The sequence below is a fragment of the Toxoplasma gondii genome, chromosome VIII, assembly GCF_000006565.2.
Source record: "Toxoplasma gondii ME49 chromosome VIII, whole genome shotgun sequence".
Lineage (NCBI taxonomy): Eukaryota > Apicomplexa > Conoidasida > Eucoccidiorida > Sarcocystidae > Toxoplasma > Toxoplasma gondii.
Genome location: NC_031476.1, coordinates 3,314,377 through 3,335,917, shown reverse-complemented (window position 1 = coordinate 3,335,917; position 21,541 = coordinate 3,314,377). Strand labels below are relative to the sequence as shown.

Genomic DNA, 21,541 nt, shown 5'->3' with positions numbered 1-21,541 from the left:
CACAGAAGCTGTCCGAATACGTGTGCTGTTTCGTTTCGTTATGTGTGTGGACGCGTATTACGTCCCTCCAGTTTTCTGTGTTGGAGAAAACCAACACTCAGGAGTCAGTCCATAAACCGCTGGTTCTTGAGGTGTGCTTGTTCGTAGATGTCGGCTGGTGCTGTTGCACCCTTTCGTCGCTCTCGGCCTCCAGTACGTGAGTTTTGATATCAAAATTCGCAAGTTTTTTTGATCATCGAGGAAAAATTGCAAAACTCATTCGAGAGCGTGGCGTACTTTTCCGGTCTACACCAGCTCACGGCGTGTCGGTGTTGGCTGCTGGTGCAGTTCCACTTCTGGAGGCACTCGGGACGGAAAAACAGTTCCGCAGCACTGACCGCTTTCGAATAGCGAGATCGCTTATAGCTCACAACACGTTTTCGCGTATGTGGGATGTTGCATGCGCGTCTCTCCCTACGGTATCCACACCACCGGCACTGTGTTTTCTTCAGTCCGTTAGTGAAGAGGTATCGTCTCCCGGCCGCTGAATTTACGGCTAATCTGTTTTAATTACCTGGAACTCTTGTGAAACACGGAGACTCACATCACACCCTGTCCCCCCATCACGAAAAGATAGGAGGAACGTCTGTGTATTGATAGAAGTTTGAGCTCCTCTGGTGTTCGTGTTGCAATCCTTTACCGTGTTGCATGTGAACGCCTGACAAGGTCAGGAAGCAGTGTTTGCAGGCACTGCTTTTTTGCCGTCTTGCTCTGCAACCTTCCGTTGCCGCGTTCTCTTGTCTATTGTCGGTGTTTTCGCGTTTCTTCGCCTTCCTAAACAGCGAGAAACCCTTCAGTCTCGCCTCGACCCCGGTGCCTTGCGGCCAGGGGACAGTGGAGGTCGACGCTTCGTGAGGCCCGCACCTTGAGACATCGTCAGCGCACTGACTGGGAAACTGTTTAGATCTTCATTGTTCAAGGTTTCCGCACGGGTGCCCATCTCCGGGCCTCTCGGTGCCCCGGCTCCGGTACGAACTAGTGTGAAGCGTGCAGGAGCTGGCGCCATGGAGTGCCAACCGTTAACCCCTGCCCCCCGTGGGTTTCCTCCCATTCCGTCGCAGCCGTGCATGTTGGCGGTTTGCAAAGACGACAGTGGTTTGCTGACTCCTGTCAACGCCGTCGACGCGACCCCTTCCTCGTGTTCGACGAACTGCACGACGAGTCCAGACGCCTCACCGTCCGCCGCGACCTCGGGAGGCACCAGCGGCAGCAGTGCCTTCTCAGCTGCTGCGATCAACTGTGCCACATCTATGGGAGGCATCGAGTCCGCTTCCGACTCGTCAACCAGATCTCCCTCTCACATCGACCCTGCAGGATTTCTCGCGGCGTCAGGAGTACTGCCCCCTGGAGCTCCAGGAGACGGACTCGCTGTCTTTCTCTCCCAGAAGGAGCAGTGGCACCAACTCCTCACCAGAAACCAGGGCGTCGCCGTCACCAACCGCGTCGACCCTTTGTCTGTTCTGGGTGACTTGAAATCGGACGCAGGGAAACCCAGTGTCTCCGTCGGAGGGGTCTCTGTGGCCCCTAGTCAGGAGACACGTGAGGCCTTTGCTGCGTTGCGGCCCCGGGGAGTACCTGCAGGCATGTCTCCGACCCACGGGGGTTCGGCGAATGCGGCAGCCGAGCTAGCGGCGCTCTCCTGTCTCCTTCAGTCCCAGCACGGCGCTCCCGCCACACCAGAGGACAAGCGGCGGGACGAGACCGCTTTGTTGCTGTTTTTCCAGCAACTCCAGGCACAACAGTTGGCTCGGCAGATGCCAGTCTCCACTGCTGGAGCAGCTAATCTGTCAGCCTTCGCAAACGCTCAAATCACGACGTGCTCACGCGCGTCGACTACCCAGCCCCTTGGCGTGCTGCCGTTCACCCAGCCTCTGCCCGCAGAGCGCACCCAGATGGAGTCACGCGTGCGGACAGACGCACCGCTCACTCCACAGACAGCCGCCGGTCTCAGCGCTTGCACTTCCACGGGGCGAGGAGCTCACGCTGGTCAAGTGAAGCGAGGAGGGGGAACAGGCCGCAGCCTGGCAAGGAGTGGAAGCGACGCGGCTGCAGCCGCTGTGGGTTCTCAAGAGAAGGGCCAGGCTGCGGGAGTTGGCGAGAAACCGAGGACAGTGTTCATTGGGAATAACAAGGCATCTTACCACCCTGACAAACAAGTGAGTCGCGACTTTTGTCGTTACCGTTCTTGTCTGTTTAGTTAGTATGGAGACCGGCTGTAGCGGAACGGAAGGTTTGCTTGGCTGTGGGGTTTTGGATGACGTCTCGTGTGATGCTCCGCGGGGGCAAAGGCACCAGGGAGACTGTGGCGTGCTGGTGCTAGACCGTAAAATAACCAGTTAAGGAGATGCGCGCGAGAAACAAGGGGATTGCTTGTGGCATGGATCTGCCTGGGAGTTCCTAATTTGTTTTCATCCGGGAGGGGGGCAGGTCTGTCGTTGGGTGATCCGATAATTCGTCTTGTTTGTTGTTTGGCTTTTCTGTTCAGGAGTGGAGAACTCGGTACTACCAAGACGGCCGACGGTGCATGCGGACGTATTCCGCAAAGTACTACGGCTACGAGAAGGCAAAGTGTCTCGCCGAGTGTTTCATTCGCTTTGTCCAGGTTCGTGTCTCTTCCACGATAGTCTAGTCCTCTAGCACGTTGTAGAATTGTGTGTGCGTCTCCCGAAAATTGTGTTTCGTAAAAGGACATATCCATAACACGGCATACTTGCAGACACAATCTTCGGCGTCCTTTGTATTTGTTACGTCATGTGAACGGCTCTTTCACACACATTGCACATAGTTCTGCGTACACAGCGGGGTTGTCCAGTTTTTTTCTGTGTTTTTAATGGGTGCCTCCTTTGCGTCCCATTAGATATCACCCGTCATTTGAGCCTTGGAGACAGCTTGGTTATCTCCTACGCTGGTCAGACGTATTACAACACATACAAGGGGACTTTTGGTGATGCATTTGTCTTTTGAGCACACAGTTTCTGCATGCGCCTGCATAGTGGCCTGACCTTTGAGATTGGATCTTTTCCCCCTTGTGGTCTCAGACTTACGGCGCACTTCCCAGTCAGCAAACGCTTTTGCTGGCAGCTGAGCGACTCCAGCAGCAAGCGGTGGCGCAGTCTGCTGACACCGACTCTGTATCCTCAGGGGGGGCCTCCGGATTCAAGCCGGCTCAACACGCCGTGTCAGTCTCTCGGCATCGCACTGGAGGCTCCGATGTCGCTGCCTTGCCTGTGGCAGGACAGCTGTCTTCCCAGGACTCCGCGGCAGCAAGCTGGTCAGGTTTCCCGTTCGCACCAGTCCTTCCTCAATGCAACCCCGTAGCCGCTTCTCAAACGTCGCTTGTTCTCCCCTTGTCTGCGCCAGGGCAGACCCCCGGGACTGCGGGCCCCCGGGGCACTCGGGCCTTGCAGGAGACTGCTCCTGCTCGAGTCCGAACTCCTCGAGCTGCTGATTCAAAGATCGCAGTTGGAGCGGTTCAAAGCAGAGGGGATGAGGGCCGAAGCTCAAGACGAGCCTCTGTCAAGAGACGGCGAGACAGTGCCGGAACTGCCGACGACGCTACACCCGTGGCTGCGTCGCGACACGCCGCAGGGCCTCTAACCGCGGAAGGCCGCCTTGCCAAGTTGCTCGCTACCACGGGGGGCCCGAAGCGCCTCGACGCCGGAGAGTCGGGTGTGGGCGTAACCGAGTCTCCGGGGGCGAGGGGCAGTGCTTCGGGACTTGCTGCCGCCGTTGCGAAGACGTCCGCGCTTGAGGCGAGTGTGGGATTTGAGGGGACCCGCCGCGTGTCTCAAGAAGAACCGACATCGCCCGTGGCCGAAGTGCAGCAGAGGGTAAGGCGGGTCCCGTGGCCTTCTGGGTTCGCGCGAAGAAGAGCATTGAGACAGAGAGATTTTGAAGGGAATTAATTGTCACCACGAGGGTGGAAACCTTACGAGAAGTAATTCTGTGTATCGATGCGTCTAAAGGTGGTCCCTGGGTGTACATGTTGGTCGCTGGCTGCCCGGGTACCCGATTGTCAACAGATCAACAACAGTTGATGACCCGAAAGGCGATCCGTGGGTACGAGTTGGTAGTATGTGTTTGCGAAAACTCTGGATGCCTGTCGTCTAGCCCCCGTTTTTGCGAGTGGAAGTCGTGGAGACATCGAAGGGGAAGCACGTAGGGATAGGGTAATTGCTTTGTCAGTTGAACACGCGTTGTGCTGGAATCACAGGTTTGACGTTGGTGCGATGTGTTGCTCTTTCTACCCCAGTTCGCACTGTGTGGACACTCGGAAAGGTCAGGATATTCATAAACACGCATTTCGCTTTTTTTATGCCTGCAGGTTGCGTGGAATCTCCCTCGGAACTCTTTTCCCGGTGCCTCAGTCCCAGTCTCCAGCAGTTCCGCCACTCCTTTGCCTCAGGTAGGTGACGGAGTCAGTGCACCGACGCTCGACCCGGCTGCGCTGTCCAGTGTCTCGTCTCTTGACGCCTCTGTTTCACCTGCGTCACTTGCGAGTGCTCTTCAACTCGCTGCGGTCTCGAAGCCTGGAAAGGCTGTGAAATTCAATGAAAAAGAAGACGGTGGCCAGTCGCCTCGGGAGCGCAAGGCATGCGCCGACGGAGAGGCGGCGAATGCCGAGGCTGGCAGAGAGTCTCGGTGTGTCAGGAAGGCGGGCAAGAGAGACGGACGACAGACCGCCGATGGAGTGTATGTACAGCCAGTTGTGGGCGCAGGCCGACTGGCACGCAGTGACTCGAAGGCAAATGTGAAAAGCTCACAAGGACCCCGAGAAGGTGACAAGGCGAAGGGCAAGGATCTCGGAGTTCTCTCCAAGAGTGCAGATGTGTCGACTGTCGAGTCTGCTGTGGACGATGACAGCACAGCGTCGCTCTTGCAGGCGTTCTTCGATGGCTGTATTTCTGAATCGCTTTTAGGCGGAGTGCCGCTGATAGGAGGTGCAGGGGATGCGAAAGCCTTTATTGAGCAAGAGGGTTGTCGCGACAGTCTTCGTCGCGTCGGCGGTTCTCAGGAACTCCGTTGGAATGACAGTGATGGCCGGCTGTCGATTCCCAGTTCTCTGTCTCAGTCGACGTCTACGCGGTCTACTCAGTTCTTCCCGCTTTCGGCAGTTGGGGCTGTCGAGCCCTCCACGTCGAGTTATTTATCCTCTCCTGTCACCGCTGAAAGACGCGAGGCCGAACAGCTGCTCCGCCGTCTCCTTGCCTGCACTGAGGGTAACGAAACTGCAGCGGGATCCCGAGTTGAAGGCACCGGTGCCACGACGCACTCCTTGCTCTCTCTGAACCTGCAGGGAACTCCGGTTGCGGGGGAATTTGGAGGACAGGTTCAGTCCACCTTCACGCTTCCTGGCACACTGGGGAAGCAAGGAAGTGAAGACCGGGCCCGTCTGTGGGACGCCGCGGTAGGCACGTTTGGCATTTCCGCTGAGGAAGCCAGTATCGGAGGAGAGGGCAGGACGAGACGAGGCCGCGCATGCATTGCCGCCTCTCTGGAGGGATCCGGCAGCTGCGGGTATAATATGGAGGACGCTGGGGAGATCCAAGACATCGTTCTCTCGGCTGACGTTGAAGCGTTCATCCGCGCATTCGGGGCTGGAGCAGGCCACGAAAGCCTAGGTGCGCAGCGGACGGCTGGACAGCTGTTCGAGGAAGGTGTGAAGCTACTCCACCTGCACGACGCGAGTCTCCGGACTGTGTCCACTCTCCCCGGTGCGACGCTTGATGCTCTCTCCGACTTCTGCGCTATTCATCGTCTCAGCGACCCGGGGCTGGCTTCGCGACAGAGCGTTGCACCGAGTGAGACACCTCAGCAGGCACCCACTGTCTCACCGTCGAATGAAGGCGCCTCCGAAGCAGGGAACGACGTGTCCGACACTGCGTCGCAAGACCTGGTGGCGAAGAAGCGGCGAAGACAGGAAGACTTCCCCTTGACTCTGGCGTGCTCAGAGACACTTGGAACTCGACTGATGAACTCCCACGTTGCGTCTTTGTCCCGCCTGGCTTGCGCGTCAGAAGCTCCGCTCTTCGCTGCCTTCTCCTCTACTTTGGCGGGCGTGGAGGCACAGTTGACGCACGTGCCTTCGGGGGAATGCTCAGGCCAAGCCTTGCTTCCTGCCGAGAGTCCAGACTCTTTCGGTTCTTCCCCCTCGGTCTGCGCCTCGGTGTCAAAGGCCCTCGCAGCTCTCCAGATCCTCTCCCTTCGAACGCTGCGAGCAGCTACAGAAGCGGCTCAAGCCGCGGTTGCAGCCGCCCGCGCAGAGCAAGAAATCGCGCCGCCGCAACGAAGAGCCGAGCGAGGAGGCACGTTCCGCGGGGACAGTGTCAGCTCTGGATCGACGGCAGCAGGCCCTTCAGAAAGGTCGGTTCAAGCCTCTGGAGGGGACGGTGCACTGACGGGGCTCGGCGAGTCCGATGACGCGACCTGCAGCACAAGCGACAGCAGCAGCAGACTGAACGACACCGTTTTGTCTCTGGGAACTCGTCTGGGTGCCGTGCCGAGAGACGAGGCGCGGCGGGGCCTGGCGGAGAAGCTAGACGACAGCAGTCCGCGCTCGGACGCAGAGAGGAAGACAGATGTTCCGCTGTCCCCCACACATTCTCAGGGGTCCTCGCACCTTCCGTCGGAGAAAAGCGATTCTGAGGGAAGAACAAATGCGTCTTCCAGACACTGCGAACACCCGCAGCTCCGCGCGGCTCTTGCGGGCCACCTTCGACGAGTCCGCAAAAAGAAGGAAGATCTGGCGCAGCAGCTGCTGGAGAAATTCTGGGCGCTCCGCACGCTGCAGAACCAGTTGAAGGAGCGCCTCCAAAAGGCCGAAGAGGAGCGAATGAGAGCCAGGCAACGGCACGAGGCGATGACTCGCGTGGGCACCTGCGCGGCACTGGCGCAGCAGCTCTTCAGGGATAACATCGAGCTTTTGTCGATGATTCTGACTGAACTGAAGGACGCCCGCCGCGAGGGGCTTTGCGTAGAGACAAATCAAGGCAGTGTTGCTAGCACGACAGCAGAACAAAGTGGATACGAAGGGAGGACATCTGGGCGGTCAGATGCTGGCTTTCTCAGACAAGGCGCTGATCGCTCGGAGGCCGAGGATTGTGCCACTGCGGTTGATTGTGCTCGTGTCTCCGGGAAGGAGCTGACAGGGGAGGCAGGAGAGGGGGAAGGAGACAGGACGGCAGGCATAGAGAACGGGATAATTCCGGAATCTTCAGTGGGTTCTGGTACACAGCGGGAAGAAGGCGCAGCAGCTGATGAATCACGAGAGCAGGTGGAAACGCCATGCTTACGTGAGGCCCTCCAGGGCCTGCAGAATCTTGTTGGGAGATTGAAATCGCGTCAAGAAGACCTCACAGAGTTTTTGAAGTCCTTCCAGTCGATGGTGGCGCTTCAGAGGGAGGTGCTGCGCCACCGATGTGCGGCGCTGGTGGCGGAAGGCGATGTGAAACTTGCGAATGATTGCGAGAATGAGACACCCCACTTGCAATTAAGCGCCGAGGAGGCTGAGGATCTGTCCCCGCGTGCGCTCGGGGATCAGGGCGAAACTCGACTCTCGGCCTTTCAGGTCGCTGAGGGGGCTGTGCGTTCCCACGGGCCAGCCGTTGGGTGTTCGGCTGAGTCAAAGCGGCTGAATTCGCTGCCCTCCGAAGCTGACGCGTCCCCGAGGGAACGCGTTTCTCTCTCGGAAGGAAGGAGTTGCGAAGGCCGACTGGAGGATCCAGCGGACACTCCGGAACAAGACTACCTGCTAGCGTCGAAACCCGAGACCACGCCGACGCTGTCTTCTGTGGACACGCACTCCGGTAGTGTCAGGGGTCAGGCGTGCGTGAGCACAAGTGAAGACGAGCTGAGGAACGGCTCTGACGTTGGGTCGCCGGTGGCAAAGAGTCGGTCGGGAGATTCTGTTCTGAGCTCTTCGGACGAAGCTGGGAGACCTCTGGGTGATCGGAGTGACTTGGACCCTCCTGTGGGGTTGAGTGTGTTGCCAGTGGCGATGCGGCGCCAGCTTCCGTCTGTACTGACACCAAACAAGGACGGCCTCGGCAGTGGAACAGACTTTGTGACGCAGAGTTCCCATGCGGTCTCGACAGGAATTCCTCAAGCGGTTTTGCCTCCAGAAAGGATCCGAGAGGAGCGCCGTACGAGCGGCTCAGGTTTGGCGGCTGCTCTGGGAGTCCACGAGTTGCTGCGCGGCACGGGCGTTTGGCCAGGAGTAGAAAACAAGTGGGCTTTGCTGCAGAGCGTGCCATTTTTGGCTTCGGATGCCCTGTCTCCAAGCGTCGGGCGGTTGCCTGGACAAGGTGAGCAAATGGAAGACGAAGCTGCGAAGCAGAGACGCGCCTTGAGTCAGCTGGCACTAAGTCGGGGCGTGCCCGGGACCGCGAAAGAGGAATGTGCGAGCAAAGAGACCGCGGCTTTTCTGCTGAGCCTGCAGACAGAGAACGTCCCGTCGATGCCGGAAATCAGCACCTTCTTGCACTTGAAAGGGAATGGCGAAAGTGTTTCTCACGTTTAAGCAGCACATGCAGAGTCGGCACCTTTTTGCGACTCTCGAGCGAAACTGGGAAGGCGTCCCAAGACCCGCGACACGGAATCACCTCGCCCTCGTCGCTTTGCATTGAACTGTGCGTGACCGACGCATGAACTGGACATCGTTTTGAGGAGCTTGAATCCTGCTTATGGCAGGGAAAACGATGTCAACCCGTGAATCATCAAACGGTACAAACGAAATAATTTTGTCAACAAAGAATTTCCGGCGCACACTGTCGCGTTGCCTTGTATGGGGATACGACAGCCCAGAGGGGCTCCTCTGTGTCTGTCGATAATCTAAACGGCTCCGTTAATTGCCAGGTTCCGTCCGGTCACTATCTTTGGCGACTGCACCAAACCAAGACCCGCCGCGGCTCGGCCCCCTGAAGGTTGTCTTTTTCCTATTTCCGTGCTGGACTTTTGTCGGCTCAGAACAAGTGCGGTGACGGGTGATTGATCCGATATGAGTTCATACGAATCGATCCGCTGGACAACAAGCATATATATACAAATATATATATATATATATATATATATATATATGAGTACTGTGGCTCCATGATTAGTTATCTAAATCGTTATTCGTGAAATGGAGTAATGCGTATCGCTGTTGGTTCCCTTTCTTTTGTTTTTGTGTGGATGGGACTCCGCACGGAACCTCTGCATACTTATTCTCTCTATATTCCGTGCATGCAATATGCATTGCTCCGGAGAGTTTGATGAACGTACAGAGCAATCTGGCATTGGGCACGTGGGGATAGTGTACCGAGTAATTTTGTTTAAGGTACTCTACGTGGAGCTGTCGGTGGTTCCTCTTTTCCCCCTCGGGTCCAAGAAATTGTATCTGGACGAGTAGGTTTTTAATTTTGTATCGCTCTTATCAATCTGGCTTTTATTAACTGACATGGCCGGGGCGGTACTACCGATGACACGTAAGGGTGCACATGCGAGCATCTCGCCAGTGTAGCCCCATGTTCGCCTTGCAAAATATTTTGTTGCTTGGGCCGGAACCCACAACCAGCAAACGACTACATTTACTCATTTTTTCTGGTACTGCGAAAGAATCAAGCTGTATTCGTGTATTCCGTTCTTTACTCGGCGTAGCTCGTGCGAGTTCTTGATATTTCTCGTCTTCTGCGTATGTTGCGCATTTCCGAAGCCGTAAGTGGTCGTAGGATACAAGGCCGGACCACACTCATTATTTATGGTGTGAAATATGCATCAGGGTATCGTTCACGAGCCCGTGATACCTCGGTGGTCCCGACCATGTCTTCTGTCGTAAGGTGCACGACACATTCGCCTGCGTGCTGAGCAGCGAAGGATCAAATGCCGCCTTCGTGGTTTTCATATGCAATTGACGAAGACCTGAAGTCATTATTGTCAATAATCACAAAGAACTTATATGCTCAGTTTCACCGGTTGAGCTGCCGAAGTGCCATTTCCAGAAGTGGCGGCGTGCATTGCTTTGTCCACAACACTGGAGTACAGATCCATGTTACGTGCCTATCTTTGCACGGTAGCGTTAAACGGCGAGGCAGGGCAGCCTTTTGCACCAGCGTCACAAAATCCACGCTAAGGGCTTCGCTTCCTGAGATGTTGATCAGGATTTTTCACCACAGAAACAACATGCTTTCACAATCATGCATGCGTTCCTTGCTGCTGCATAGTTTACATCCATAATGAGCCTTCACGTGCAACAGAAGAACGGTCTCCCAGTGCTGCCATTATTCCGAGACACTGCTATCTCTCGGGGTGTCTCAATTACTGCAATTTACAATTAACTGGGTACGCGAAGCAAGTATACTGTCAGCCGTGTCTGTTTTGCTCACACGGACAGCTTTTACGTGCGCGGGCGCAGACAACGATACGTGCGTGTATCTACTTGTGCGTGTGCAGTGACCTATGTCTGCGCAGCAGTGAGAGGTAAGACGCCATTTCGAGCGGTATTACTCGAATTTTGTCTGTCTGGGTATGGTGGCACTCGGCTCCATAAGGGACTCACGCAGACCTCCGAGGTCGACCTCGGAATAGTGTAATAGGTAGTTTCCTATGTGAAATTATGACCTCCAATCTAGTCCCCTGTCAATGGTTGGTATCGAGTTTCAGAAATCAGTGCACGTTTATCGTTGGGCGAAGTAGTGCGTCAGCCGAGCAAGCCGTGTAATCGAGCTGTTGGTAGAGACGGAGGATATTCGTCTAGTTGGCCAACAGTATATGGGTGAATTCAGAGGATAGGTGCTAGCCAAGCTGTCGACCCACGCGCGTTTGCATGGCTTCGCCACGCTAGAGACAGACATCCCTTCGTATTAAAAGTCAACTTTCTCACGTGAACTTATCACGCGATCACTTCATCAGAGCAACCGGGAGACGGGACTTGAAAAAGCCACCGTGTCGTTCATTCGTGTACCGAATTAAGCTCCCGTTACCTACATGTTCATCTTCCTCGGACAGTGTTACACATCCGTGTATGGCGCAGCCACCCGAGCCAACAAAAGGTATGCTAGAGAATCCAAATCCCGCGATGACCTTGGTTCGTCAGCACCGTTCCGCTGCCATCGGTCTCCCTCGAAACCGTCCTGACGTGCGTGCGTGCCGTCTACATCCGCCTTCGTGGCCTCTCCCTTTGAAGCGAGTTTCCGTCGAACTCTTGATTCTTTGTCTTTGGTTGCGGTGCATACACCGCCGGCGGAGGCACCGTTCGCAAAGCCATTCATACTGTGCCTGGCAGACTGCGAGTCCGCAGCGAGCTGCAACTGAGAGTCGCGTGAGACGCCGTCACTACTGGTGTCGGCCAGTTCATCATCAAATTCGTTCCCGGGTCTCTCTGATGTTTTCGGACTTTCTACGGTGTCACTGGAAGCCAGCAGCTCGGCCAGTTTCTCACTACGACGGAGCTGGCGCACGGCTGATTTCAAGCGGCAGACATACCGGCGATCCAGGCCACTCTGCTCGAGCATCTCCTTGTCAACCAGCATTACCCGATTTCTCCTCACCGCACAACCATTCTTTGTACAGCTACACTCATCGCATCCGCGCTGTTGTTTGTGGTAGCATGAAGAGAGATAGCCCCTCAGAGCAGGGCATGTCCTGCTGGAATTTGCATTCTGTCTCGATGGCCCTGACGTCTCTGCATCATCTCTCGAAAGAGACAAACCTCGAGAGTCGCTTGGCACATGCAACTCGCGACCTTCCCAGCTGCGATAACCGTCTGTGAACTGCTGTGCAGAGTTCTCTGGGCGCGTGAACATCACCTCAGGTTCAAGAATATCTTGAAGGCGCTGAATTGGTGTAAACTGCGACAACCAATCTGATTGCAGATGTTCTTCTGCGCACACCATAAACAAGGGAACTTTCCGATAGCGCGCTAGTGCGGATGACAGAGCTTTCGGGTCTACCGCGAAGCTTCCTTTCCCTTCATGACTCTGAGAAAATCTTGAGCCATTCGCTCTCTGATCGCTCTCCGGCCTGTCCACGAACGAGCGAAGATGCTCATTTACGCAGCGCGAAATGTGCGCACCAGAGTGTGGTTCCGAAGGCGTTTCTTCACCTGTGTTCCTCGTCTTTGCAGCACAGCGTTTCGCCACCGAGTTCAAGCCCTCGTTGGATTCTCGCGAAACATTCTCCGAGATCATGGCTTCGAAAAACTCTTCGGTCGTATAGAACGACGGCATGGCTTCTGACGGACGGAATATTGTCTTGTCAAGTAGTTTCGCCAGGTAATGAGCGGCCAGCAACGAGGGTCGGCACGCGCAGCCAGGCCGGCACATGGAGCAACTGCTATCCCCCTGCTCGTCATCGGTTTCGTAGATAGGTAGGGAATATGCACGCCGTCGAAGAGAGGGCACGCGACGCTGACCACTGGTTCCATCAACCTGACTCGTATCGTCGTCACTGAGTTTCCGTTTCACGCCATGCATGATTTCGCGGCCCTGCATGCGCTGGCCCTTGTCATCTGTTCCAAACGGCCTACGAGGGTTTGTTTCAGACGCAAGAGGAGTCCTCGGCTGCTGGGTATTCAAAGCAAAACACTCCTTCCTTCGTCGGAAGATTCTATTCTCCTCCAGACTGGACCCTCTGGACGGCCGTTCGAACTGTTCCGTAACTCCTCGCATCCTACTAGCAAAATGCCCGCTAAGGAAGGAACATTCATGACGATACGGAAACGGATCTCCATAAGTCGGGAATGCCCAGCCATAACCTGCGTCTCCTGGGTATTTCAGTAAGGTGCTCCGATCCCTGTTGAATAGCGATGGTTGACTTAGGTGGAGCTCCATCTCGCAGCAACACTTCCCTCCCCTGGGCGGAGCTCTGCTGGCCACCTGGTGAGCCTCTGACTTGATGCGAAATCCGCTGATACCCAAATTGTTCGCCTGTCGCGCGCTTTCGGTTTGAATATTCCTCACCTGTGCAACAGCGGAGGGTTTGACCCTCCGCTGAGAAAACGGTCCGCTCCATCCGTGCATTCGTATGCATTTCTCAATGTGCACATCTGGTTCTTTGTATCCCAGAGATACACTTCCATTACTGGATGTGCCCTCCGGGTTAATGGGTGTCATGATTGACACTGGCACCGAAAGAGATGTTCATTCTACAAAAATTAATTATGGGACTGGATATGCGCATGTTGTAGGAGTCATCGTATGCCGTGTTTCGTGGTGCGTCTGCGTCAGAGCTGCGAGCAAGCAAAAGCGAGTAAACCGCCAGCGGTCATGTTCTCTGTCGCCTCAGCTTGATTTTTTTTTGGTGTCGAAGGCGGCGGGCGTCAGAACAGCTACTGGGGCACCTTCATGAAAAGAGACGCTTCAGCCTGCACTGCTATGCAGATGCGTCAACTGTCTCATACATTTTTCGTCCTCTCCAGGCTTTAGAATAGTTCTGACACGAGGTAAACAGCCAAGGTCACTGACTCTAAAGGCACCACTTCTCTGCGCAACGAAGATTGTGTCTTCGAAAGTAGAGTCGCAAACAGAAGGCAAGCAAATGTACGGAAAAACACAGAAGATAGCAGAAAGCAAGCAGATTCTGTGTGCCAGGCGTTCTTGGAAGACAAGGAGAAAGATATCAATTAATTGGAGCAGAGACCTATTGTTGACACGGTAGTCCACGTCCTCAGAATGCACAGTTTACGACTCCAGCGGGACAACACATTTCTTAACTCACACAATCGGAACAGAAAGTATTATTGATGTAGCAGGAATGGAGTATATTATTCACCTGCGATCAAGATCTCCTGCTGTTGCAGTATTTCAGCCGCGATGTTCGTGCATGCTCCTCGCAGTGGGTGACCGCAAAGCTGCGGATGGGCAGCGTAGAGCAACGCAGAATAAAATTTGGACAGTTTTTTTCTCCATTGCGCATTATTTTTGTGGAAATTCGGCGGTTCGTTCACGAGCATTTTCCCTACTTATTTCACACGAATATGTTCCTGAATCATCCTCATGAAGGGGCCGTGTGTGCATGCGTGGGTAAGACACAGCCCTACGGCTTCGAAAACTTGGTAAGAGTGCTGATTAATCTGCAAGCATCGCCAAACAGAGATCGATCAAAAATGATACATTTAGATCCTTTTTTCTTTGGGCTGCCTTCCATTCTCAGTCGTTATCCCCAGGATTGTTTCGTGAGTGGTGCTAGTGCCCAAAAGCGTAGAAGTGTTCCTGCAACTGCTTAGCGAGTGCCGGGCCAACAAGAAACCGATCCGTGTATTCTTTACCGACAAAAGTTAGGAATGAGACTACGAAAGTGAATATCATGGTGTCTGTACAGGAGCGGGTGCTGAAAGCAGTCCTGCACCACAGACGCACATATCTGTCGGTACGGTGCGATGCCTGTTTTCGTGCTCACACGACGTGCACACCATTGTTAAGCTCCTGATTAGTTTTTCGTGTCTGAAAGTGCACCCATCAGTGTACCATTGTCTGTTTGTAATAGACTGCAGGGAAGTTTTGTGAAGGGTCGTTTTCGCGGGGTGAAGGCACGAACGATTGCAAAAAGCAGAGATATCGCCATGGTTTCAGCGTGAGAATGCATGTCGCGACGCCTTCACACGGACAGCTTTTGGGGTGTAAGCCATCTTCGGTCTCACATATCAGGAAAGTGAATATAAAGGATTGATATGCATAGGTAGCATGGGCATTCCTTACTTGTAACTTCGAACACGGCAGACCTCTGGAGGTATGCAGTGTCAGCAGGTTTAGAAGGATCTGGCGGACAGCTCGAGTAGACACGTCCGATAATCGAGAGCCATAATACTAGATCTCTCAAGGAAGTCTTCTGTGCATTGGTGCAACATCGAAGTCTAAGACTGACGCCCACTGGCTCCATGTGACTGCATTCATGCCCCATACATACCGCTTTGTTCCTCCGTGGGGCGTTTTTATCAACAGGCATCATATAAAGCTAGAGACCCTTTCACACTCTCGCCGTTCAACCCCCAAGCAGACACTTCATTTGCAGCTGTTTGCAGCTCAGAATGCTTTTGAAATGGGGTAGATCGAAGGGGTTCCATGCGGGTCCGATGGCAGCATTTCTGTTTCCCCTCGGGGATGGCTGAGCCTAGCGTTCGACAACGTTGGGTGCGACTGCCGTTGGAATGATTGAAATCAACTGCGGCTGTCGCTTCACGGAAATGGCACCGGCTGTTAGAACATGTGTTTCACTCTCGAAGCAAGAATCAAGAATGGTGTGGAAACTCTGCAGTGCGTTCTTGAATGCGCGGCAAGCCAAGCTGGGAGCTTTCAACAACACTGTGACTGTGCAGGCGGCCTTCTTTCCAAGAGATTTGGGGAGTTCCATAAGAATTGAAACTCTAAGGAAGATCCTCCAGGTCGAGAGCTGCGTCATAGTGAACCTTCTGCCGTGGAAAAAGATGCATTAGGGAAGCGAGCCTTAACGAGGAATTGATTGGTTTGGTAGTGGGTCGGCGATTCTAAGGCACAATTAGCGAAGCCATAGTAGGCAGTCAGACGGGGTAACAGTGTACATGCAACACCCTGGCAAGCCATGGTACCCCATTAGCATTCAGAGACAGCCAATGCTTAGGCTTTCATTCTGGTCAATACCTTACTGCTGGAGCTGGGCTTTATTTTGTGAACGTTAAGAAAGCCCGTGCACGGTGGGCGGGCGACAGTAGTCACCACTGCCATTGACAGGTTATCAGGTTTGCCGCTAAAAAAACATAAACTGTCAGAGCGAAATATTCCCCCATGGAACGCGGGGCTGTTCCTTTCTACCACTCATTTTCTTGGGAAATCTTCGGCACGAAACGCACGAATGTGTGTAAGAGGAAGTTCCAGAGAGTCAGAATGGCTCGGATCGATCCCAGAGAGTTGCCGTCAATCCATGGCGGACGAAGGCGAGGTGAGTTTGCAGTCCGAACTACCCTAATGTGAAGCAGAATGAGGGTAATTGTCGAACTCATTCGACTCATGTTTCCTCCTTTTCCACAAGAATTTATGGCAAACAGTTGCATGACTCGCGTTATCGGATCGAGTCTTTCCAGCGAAAGCTGTGTAGTAGGCATGCAAAATCCGCATTACCGCAGTTACTTTTCGCAAGCCGGCCGCAAGGGGGGCAGACATCCCTTTTTTTTGCTTTTGTCTCTAAACTGAAGACGCAAAAATTTCCGGGTATGACAGCCTGGCCGGCTGCTGTATACCTTTTTCAGGTTTCTTCTCCGTTCAATGTAGACCTTGTGTCTACCACGCATTCTCGTCTGTTGTGCTCGGGCTGTAGCTTTTTTTAGTATCGACCCAGTTCTTCGCAGGTCAATTTTGCCCTCAGGACAATCCGGCACCTTTATCTGCAACATCCTCAATCTTTTACCTCGTGCGCATGACGTACACGAGCGTTCTGACGGAGCTCTCCGCCGCTTTATTTGAGCAGACGAACTGAAATTGACTCAGTACCGCAGAGCAGGAACCAGTTCTTGCAAGATTTTGTAAGGATGCGAACGAATGCTGCGTGATTCACTCCAATTCTGTTGACACCGGACGCCGCATACATCTTTCCTCTGCCATGGACAGTTACTCGCAGCGGGCTAGGAACCCTGTGGATGAGCAATGTGCCTCGTTCCTGCCAGCGGCAGTGCCAGAAACATGCGAGGGAGCTCGTCTTTCAGAACCGATGTCTTCTTTCGAAGTCCTTCCAGAGTCTGAAACACGCCAGTGCCAGCTAGGAACAATTGCAGGGGGAGGAGGGGAAGAACGGGGGCCTGGCTGTGACCTGTCGCTACATTTCCACGCTGACTCGCCTCCGCACCAACCAATTCTGCTGGCGTTGCCAGGAGAATGCGGACTTCTCTCGCTGCCTCCCTGTGATGACGCGATACTGTCATTGAGTGACGATAGTCGAGGCGGCATCCGCTGCCCGTCCGGGGGACTCCGTCTTTCAACACCTGTCTCCACAGACACGGCGTTAACGAACAACTATGAGATTGTTTTGTACAAAAATCGGAACATCGTTTTGTACAACCCTCATACCAACAGGGCTGGAGCGAGACCCATAACAGCTGCAGAAGAAAGAGCGCTCAGCCTCAAGTAAGGGCATCTCTCGTGTATTTGCTCATATCAGTGTGCTTCTTTTCAAGTCTATATTGTTGCCAGCGCAGAATTGCTTGTGTCTTTCATGAGTACACTTTGACCGTGTCTCCTCCAGAAGAACGGAGGATGCTTTCGAACATCATGCTCATGATAGGTTAAACGAAACGGTACCCTATCCGCGTTGTGGGTTAGCAGTGAAGTACTTCCTAAGCTTTGTCCCGACTTAGGTGACGTTTCCTGGGCTACGCGAAAATGTAGTGTTTGTAAGGACTGTTTTTATATGGAGGAATACAGCCAAAGCATTGCGCAGAAGACGCTTCACTCTTAAACCTTACCTTGTTCGTTCGAAGCGTGGTAGTCGTGTTAGGGTAATGAAAGTTGTTTTATTCTTGACGACACACGTTGTTCAGCGAGCTGGCAGGCTCCGCTCGTTCATGTTAAACAGTTTTGGTCATTTCGCTGATACACAGTTCGCATGTGTCAAGTGTACAGGGCGGTGTACTCAACGGCCTGGAGCAAAGCCAAGAACGGTAAATGAGACATTCAGGTGTCGCTGCACTTTTCGTCCGTGGTCTCAACTGCTGAGGAATGCTGTATTTCGTTTCGCGATTGTGTTTCTTGCAGTCCTATGGGCCGGTGTCCACTTTGTGGGCAGACAGCTGACCTGAAACAGTTCTCCTTTGAAGCTCGAACGTACTTCCAGATCCTTCAGCATCTCTTCAGACGTCTCAGGAGACAGCAAAGCTCAGCCTCGTCGCCAAGCCGGTATAGCCGCTTTACCACCGAGACATCTGAGGTACCGGCTTCATCTTTGGCGTCTGTCGTGCTCGAGACATCGGATGTTTCTTCACCCCCCACGACGGCATTGTTGTCGTACAACACCTCGTCAGAGGCGACAGAGAGTTCTGATCGTTACACTACCGAATCTCGATCTTCGCCGTCAGCAGTCAACTCAGTACTCCGCACGCGAGGAGCCAGTGGAAATTCCTCTCCCGGAGGTACACGCGATGACGACTCAACGAGGTCTCGTCACGCTGCGATGGCGCAGAGCGCGTACTCCGCGGCAGATTCGAGTAGTTCGTTTTCAACGGAGTTTGAAGGCCAGCGGGAGTGTCGTGAGCATAGGAAAACCGACCCACCTGAGCGTGAAGAGCCCCAATCCCCGTTCTTTTCTTTCGGAGCATATCAGCCTCAAGGAGTGGATGCGATACCCTCTACCCGGGTGAGTACTTCCAGGCTCTGTAACCCACTTCTTTCTGTGTTGACTTGAGCTGGCATTGGGGTTCCGTCAAGATTTCTATTCCTTTAGGATACTTATCGGGGAGAGGAACGAAAGGGTCATTTGCCGCGGAGCAGAAGAGAGAGGTGGGCAAGAAGCGTGTTTTAGGTCCCCGGAGATGTTTCTCCTTCGGCCTCTTTTGACAGCGTCACTGTCGATGCGGACGACGTATTTGCGGATGGTCTTGCAGAATATCCCCGCGGAGCTTTTGATCACCGGCTACTACAATCGCTTCTTTATTGAAAAGCAAAAGCTGGGAAGCGGGAGTTATGGCCAGGTCTATCTCTGCACACATATCCTTGATGAACTCACGCTGGGGGAGTACGCAGTTAAGAAACTTCCAGTCGGTGATGACAAGCACTGGCTTGCAAAGGTAGGCCTTTGTAGTCTAGGTTCTTACTGTGGCGCGCGCCGTTACAGAGGTTGTGCATCGGAACCAGCGGGCTGTGGATGGATGTCAGGTGTACATGTCAAGCGGAATTCCTTGCGCTGTGTCAGTGTGCTTTTCTTCAACGACACGCGGTTTACACTACGTGATGGAAGTGCTGCAATGTATTTCACAAAAGAGACACTCTAAACAGATTTAAGCATTAACTAATTAGTGTCAGGGTTAACGAGATCGTGCTGGGACGCGAATGTGTCAAGCAGTGTGGTGCTGACACTCGTTGTCCGTGAAGCAGAAGCTGTCGACTGTGAGACCTTTTGAGTGGTAGTTACAGTCACTGAATGGGACGCCGTCGGAATCATGTGCTGAAACAAGGTTGCACCCAACCGTAAAAGCGGGCGCCGTTGAACTGCAGATAAATAGAACACGTAACGCATTCGCGAGTGTCAGCCTTTGTTGCCCGGGTGTGTCCCTGTCCCTTGCAGATGCTTCAAGAAGTCAAAATTAGGGAAAAGCTTCATCATCCGAACATTGTGGATTACAAGCATTCTTGGCTGGAGGTAAGTTCATTTTTTACGATGCGTACACGGTATGAGCTGCGGTGAGAGCAGCGACAAAGACGGGGTACCAGACATCAAGGGGCAGTTTATTCGGGGCATGTGTTTCGCCATCGTTGTGCACAGAATTCAAAATGAACTGATCACCAACGAGCAGATGCATCTCTTGCAACTGTCAATGCGAAAAATAGTAATGTGTGAAGCGTTGCTTATGGCATGTCCCTGCAGATGCACCGGTCGAATCCCATGTGTCCTTGGGTTCCATGGCTCTTCGTCCTCATGGAATATTGTAACGGCGGTAAGCAGGCGGTGACTGCTCAGACTTGTTGACAGTGACGACCTTTCTGGTCCCACGTTGGCCGTCCGCCTTTGCTAAGACGTCAACGGAGAAGACTTACGTATGCACGTTTTGCGCGAGTTATGACAGTCGCACCTGTCTTGTACGTTGATTTGTGATACTCATGTGCTCACTGTGCAGATAGTCTGGAAAATTTGATCTGGGACCGAGGTGTGGAGAATCCGCCGTCGCGTTACCTGACAGACGACCAGATCTGGAAATTGTTTTTCGACATTCTTTTCGGTCTCCAACATCTCCACCACAGCGCTATTCTGTACAGAGACATGAAGCCACCGAATGTACTTCTGCAGCACTCTGTTGAGCGAATGACTGGCAAATTACAGTGCCGAGCTCAGCTGTCCGACTTTGGCACGGCGGAACTTCTGGGAGAGAGGATATTCCGTGCCGAACGAAACGGATACACGGGAACAATAGAATTCACGGCCCCGGAGCTGCTGGAGACCGATGAACGGGTGAGTAGCTATTTGGAATTGCCACATGATTATTTCTCATATTATTATCGTCAATTGTGCGTGGATGACACAGCCCACACGGAATGTTCGTTGTTTTATCCGATGCAGGGACTCTTCAGCCCGAATTATGACATGAAGTCTGACATGTGGAGCCTCGGGATGATTCTTTACGCGATGTGCTACGCACGCGTCCCGTACACAGACAAAGAACCATCCAGGTGCCGGCGACTGATCCTTGGACATACGTGTTTATCATTTCCTAAACGTCCTCCAAGGTGAGAGCGTGACAGGAACAGTGTGAGCTGAATGAGTGTGATGAGTCCCCTTCAGGCAGCCGTGGAGCGTCGTGGATGGGAGACGCTTCCCAAACTACGTCGCTTTAGGATCATATCTCTTGCTTGCAGAGACCCTACCTTCAAACTGCTTATCGGAGCTTTGACAGCAAAGGTGAGCGCATCCCAGAGAAAATCCTAACCGGCGATATAACGCATTGCATTTCGAGGTCATGTAACGGTCTTTTTGTAAAGCATCTGGTTGTGTGGCGCAGGACAGTGCGCAACGACCGTCAACGGATGACATCATTGATGACGTGCGTGTCCGTCGAATTCTAAATGACAGAGAACGACTTGACAGGGCAGCGGAAGAGATAGTGAACCTGTTACAAAAGAAGAGCGCTCCGACAGACTCCCTGGCGCGGGTAAGTTGGCACGGATTGAAGGAAGTATGATCTCCTCGAGACGCTCCTCTGTACGAGTTCGAACGGGTGCACACCTGTTCCTCATATGTGGATGCCGTCGTTTTTCAGAGTCAGCAGACATCGAGGACGAATATGAGGCGGTCTGGGACAAATCTATCAGGGGTTTGTTCCGGTCTAAACAGAGAAAACGAAGCGCATTCTGAGTGTGCAATAGTATCTCACTCGGGATCGCCTCTGGTCCCGCTGCCTGCGCTGGGACCGGCAACCGAAGACGGCGCTGAAGGTCAAGATCAACAGCTTGCCTGCAGAGTGGGCGCGAGCACGACAGCATTTGCACTTGACAGCCTGCGGTAACATATGTGTGGACGATGTATATGAGTGTTTTTGCCGTGTCCGACGTTGCCGTCCGGTATCGGTTTTTCCTTTTTATCTCTTGTGTGTAAGACAGCGGGTACAACCGCAAAAGAATTGATGCCGGAAATTTAATACGCTCGTCACTGTGCGTATTGGCTGCCCATCCATCCTGAAGAAGACCTCGCCAGTCAAAAAAGTTTTTCAGTTGTCACAACTCGTGAGTGCTACGCAGATGCAGTGTGTTGTGCGGCGGATACCTTCGCGTAATAAAGTCCATGTCTCGAGAGCGGGCGAGGGCAACGTGTCGAAGACGGGTCACAGACCCACTGAAGCATCAACAAGAGTAGCATC

General features: G+C 53.5%; 3 protein-coding genes across 3 annotated transcripts; 2 read left to right on the top strand and 1 right to left on the bottom strand.

Annotated features, from left to right (window-relative positions):
* Window positions 1-1,043: 1,043 nt before the first annotated feature.
* Window positions 1,044-8,557, top strand: AP2VIII3 (AP2 domain transcription factor AP2VIII-3; the record flags this gene model as incomplete). Its single annotated transcript, XM_002365926.1, has 4 exons — window positions 1,044-2,195; window positions 2,525-2,641; window positions 3,078-3,869; window positions 4,364-8,557. The coding sequence occupies 4 exons, from the start codon at window positions 1,044-1,046 to the stop codon at window positions 8,555-8,557; spliced, it is 6,255 nt and encodes a 2,084-aa protein (XP_002365967.1).
* Window positions 8,558-10,863: 2,306 nt separating this feature from the next.
* TGME49_273670 (hypothetical protein) lies at window positions 10,864-13,127 on the bottom strand (the record flags this gene model as incomplete). The annotated part of the gene is made up of 1 exon (XM_002365927.2): window positions 10,864-13,127. The coding sequence occupies one exon, from the start codon at window positions 13,125-13,127 to the stop codon at window positions 11,025-11,027; it is 2,103 nt and encodes a 700-aa protein (XP_002365968.2). The 3' UTR covers window positions 10,864-11,024.
* Window positions 13,128-16,457: 3,330 nt separating this feature from the next.
* On the top strand, window positions 16,458-21,337 carry TGME49_273690 (Wee kinase). The gene is made up of 10 exons (XM_018781696.1): window positions 16,458-17,105; window positions 17,733-18,330; window positions 18,578-18,760; window positions 19,258-19,332; window positions 19,558-19,627; window positions 19,808-20,139; window positions 20,248-20,414; window positions 20,544-20,586; window positions 20,687-20,836; window positions 20,945-21,337. Exons 1-10 carry the CDS (start codon window positions 16,585-16,587, stop codon window positions 21,188-21,190), a joined length of 2,385 nt encoding a protein of 794 aa, XP_018636733.1. The 5' UTR covers window positions 16,458-16,584; the 3' UTR covers window positions 21,191-21,337.
* The last annotated feature ends 204 nt before the right edge of the window (window positions 21,338-21,541 follow it).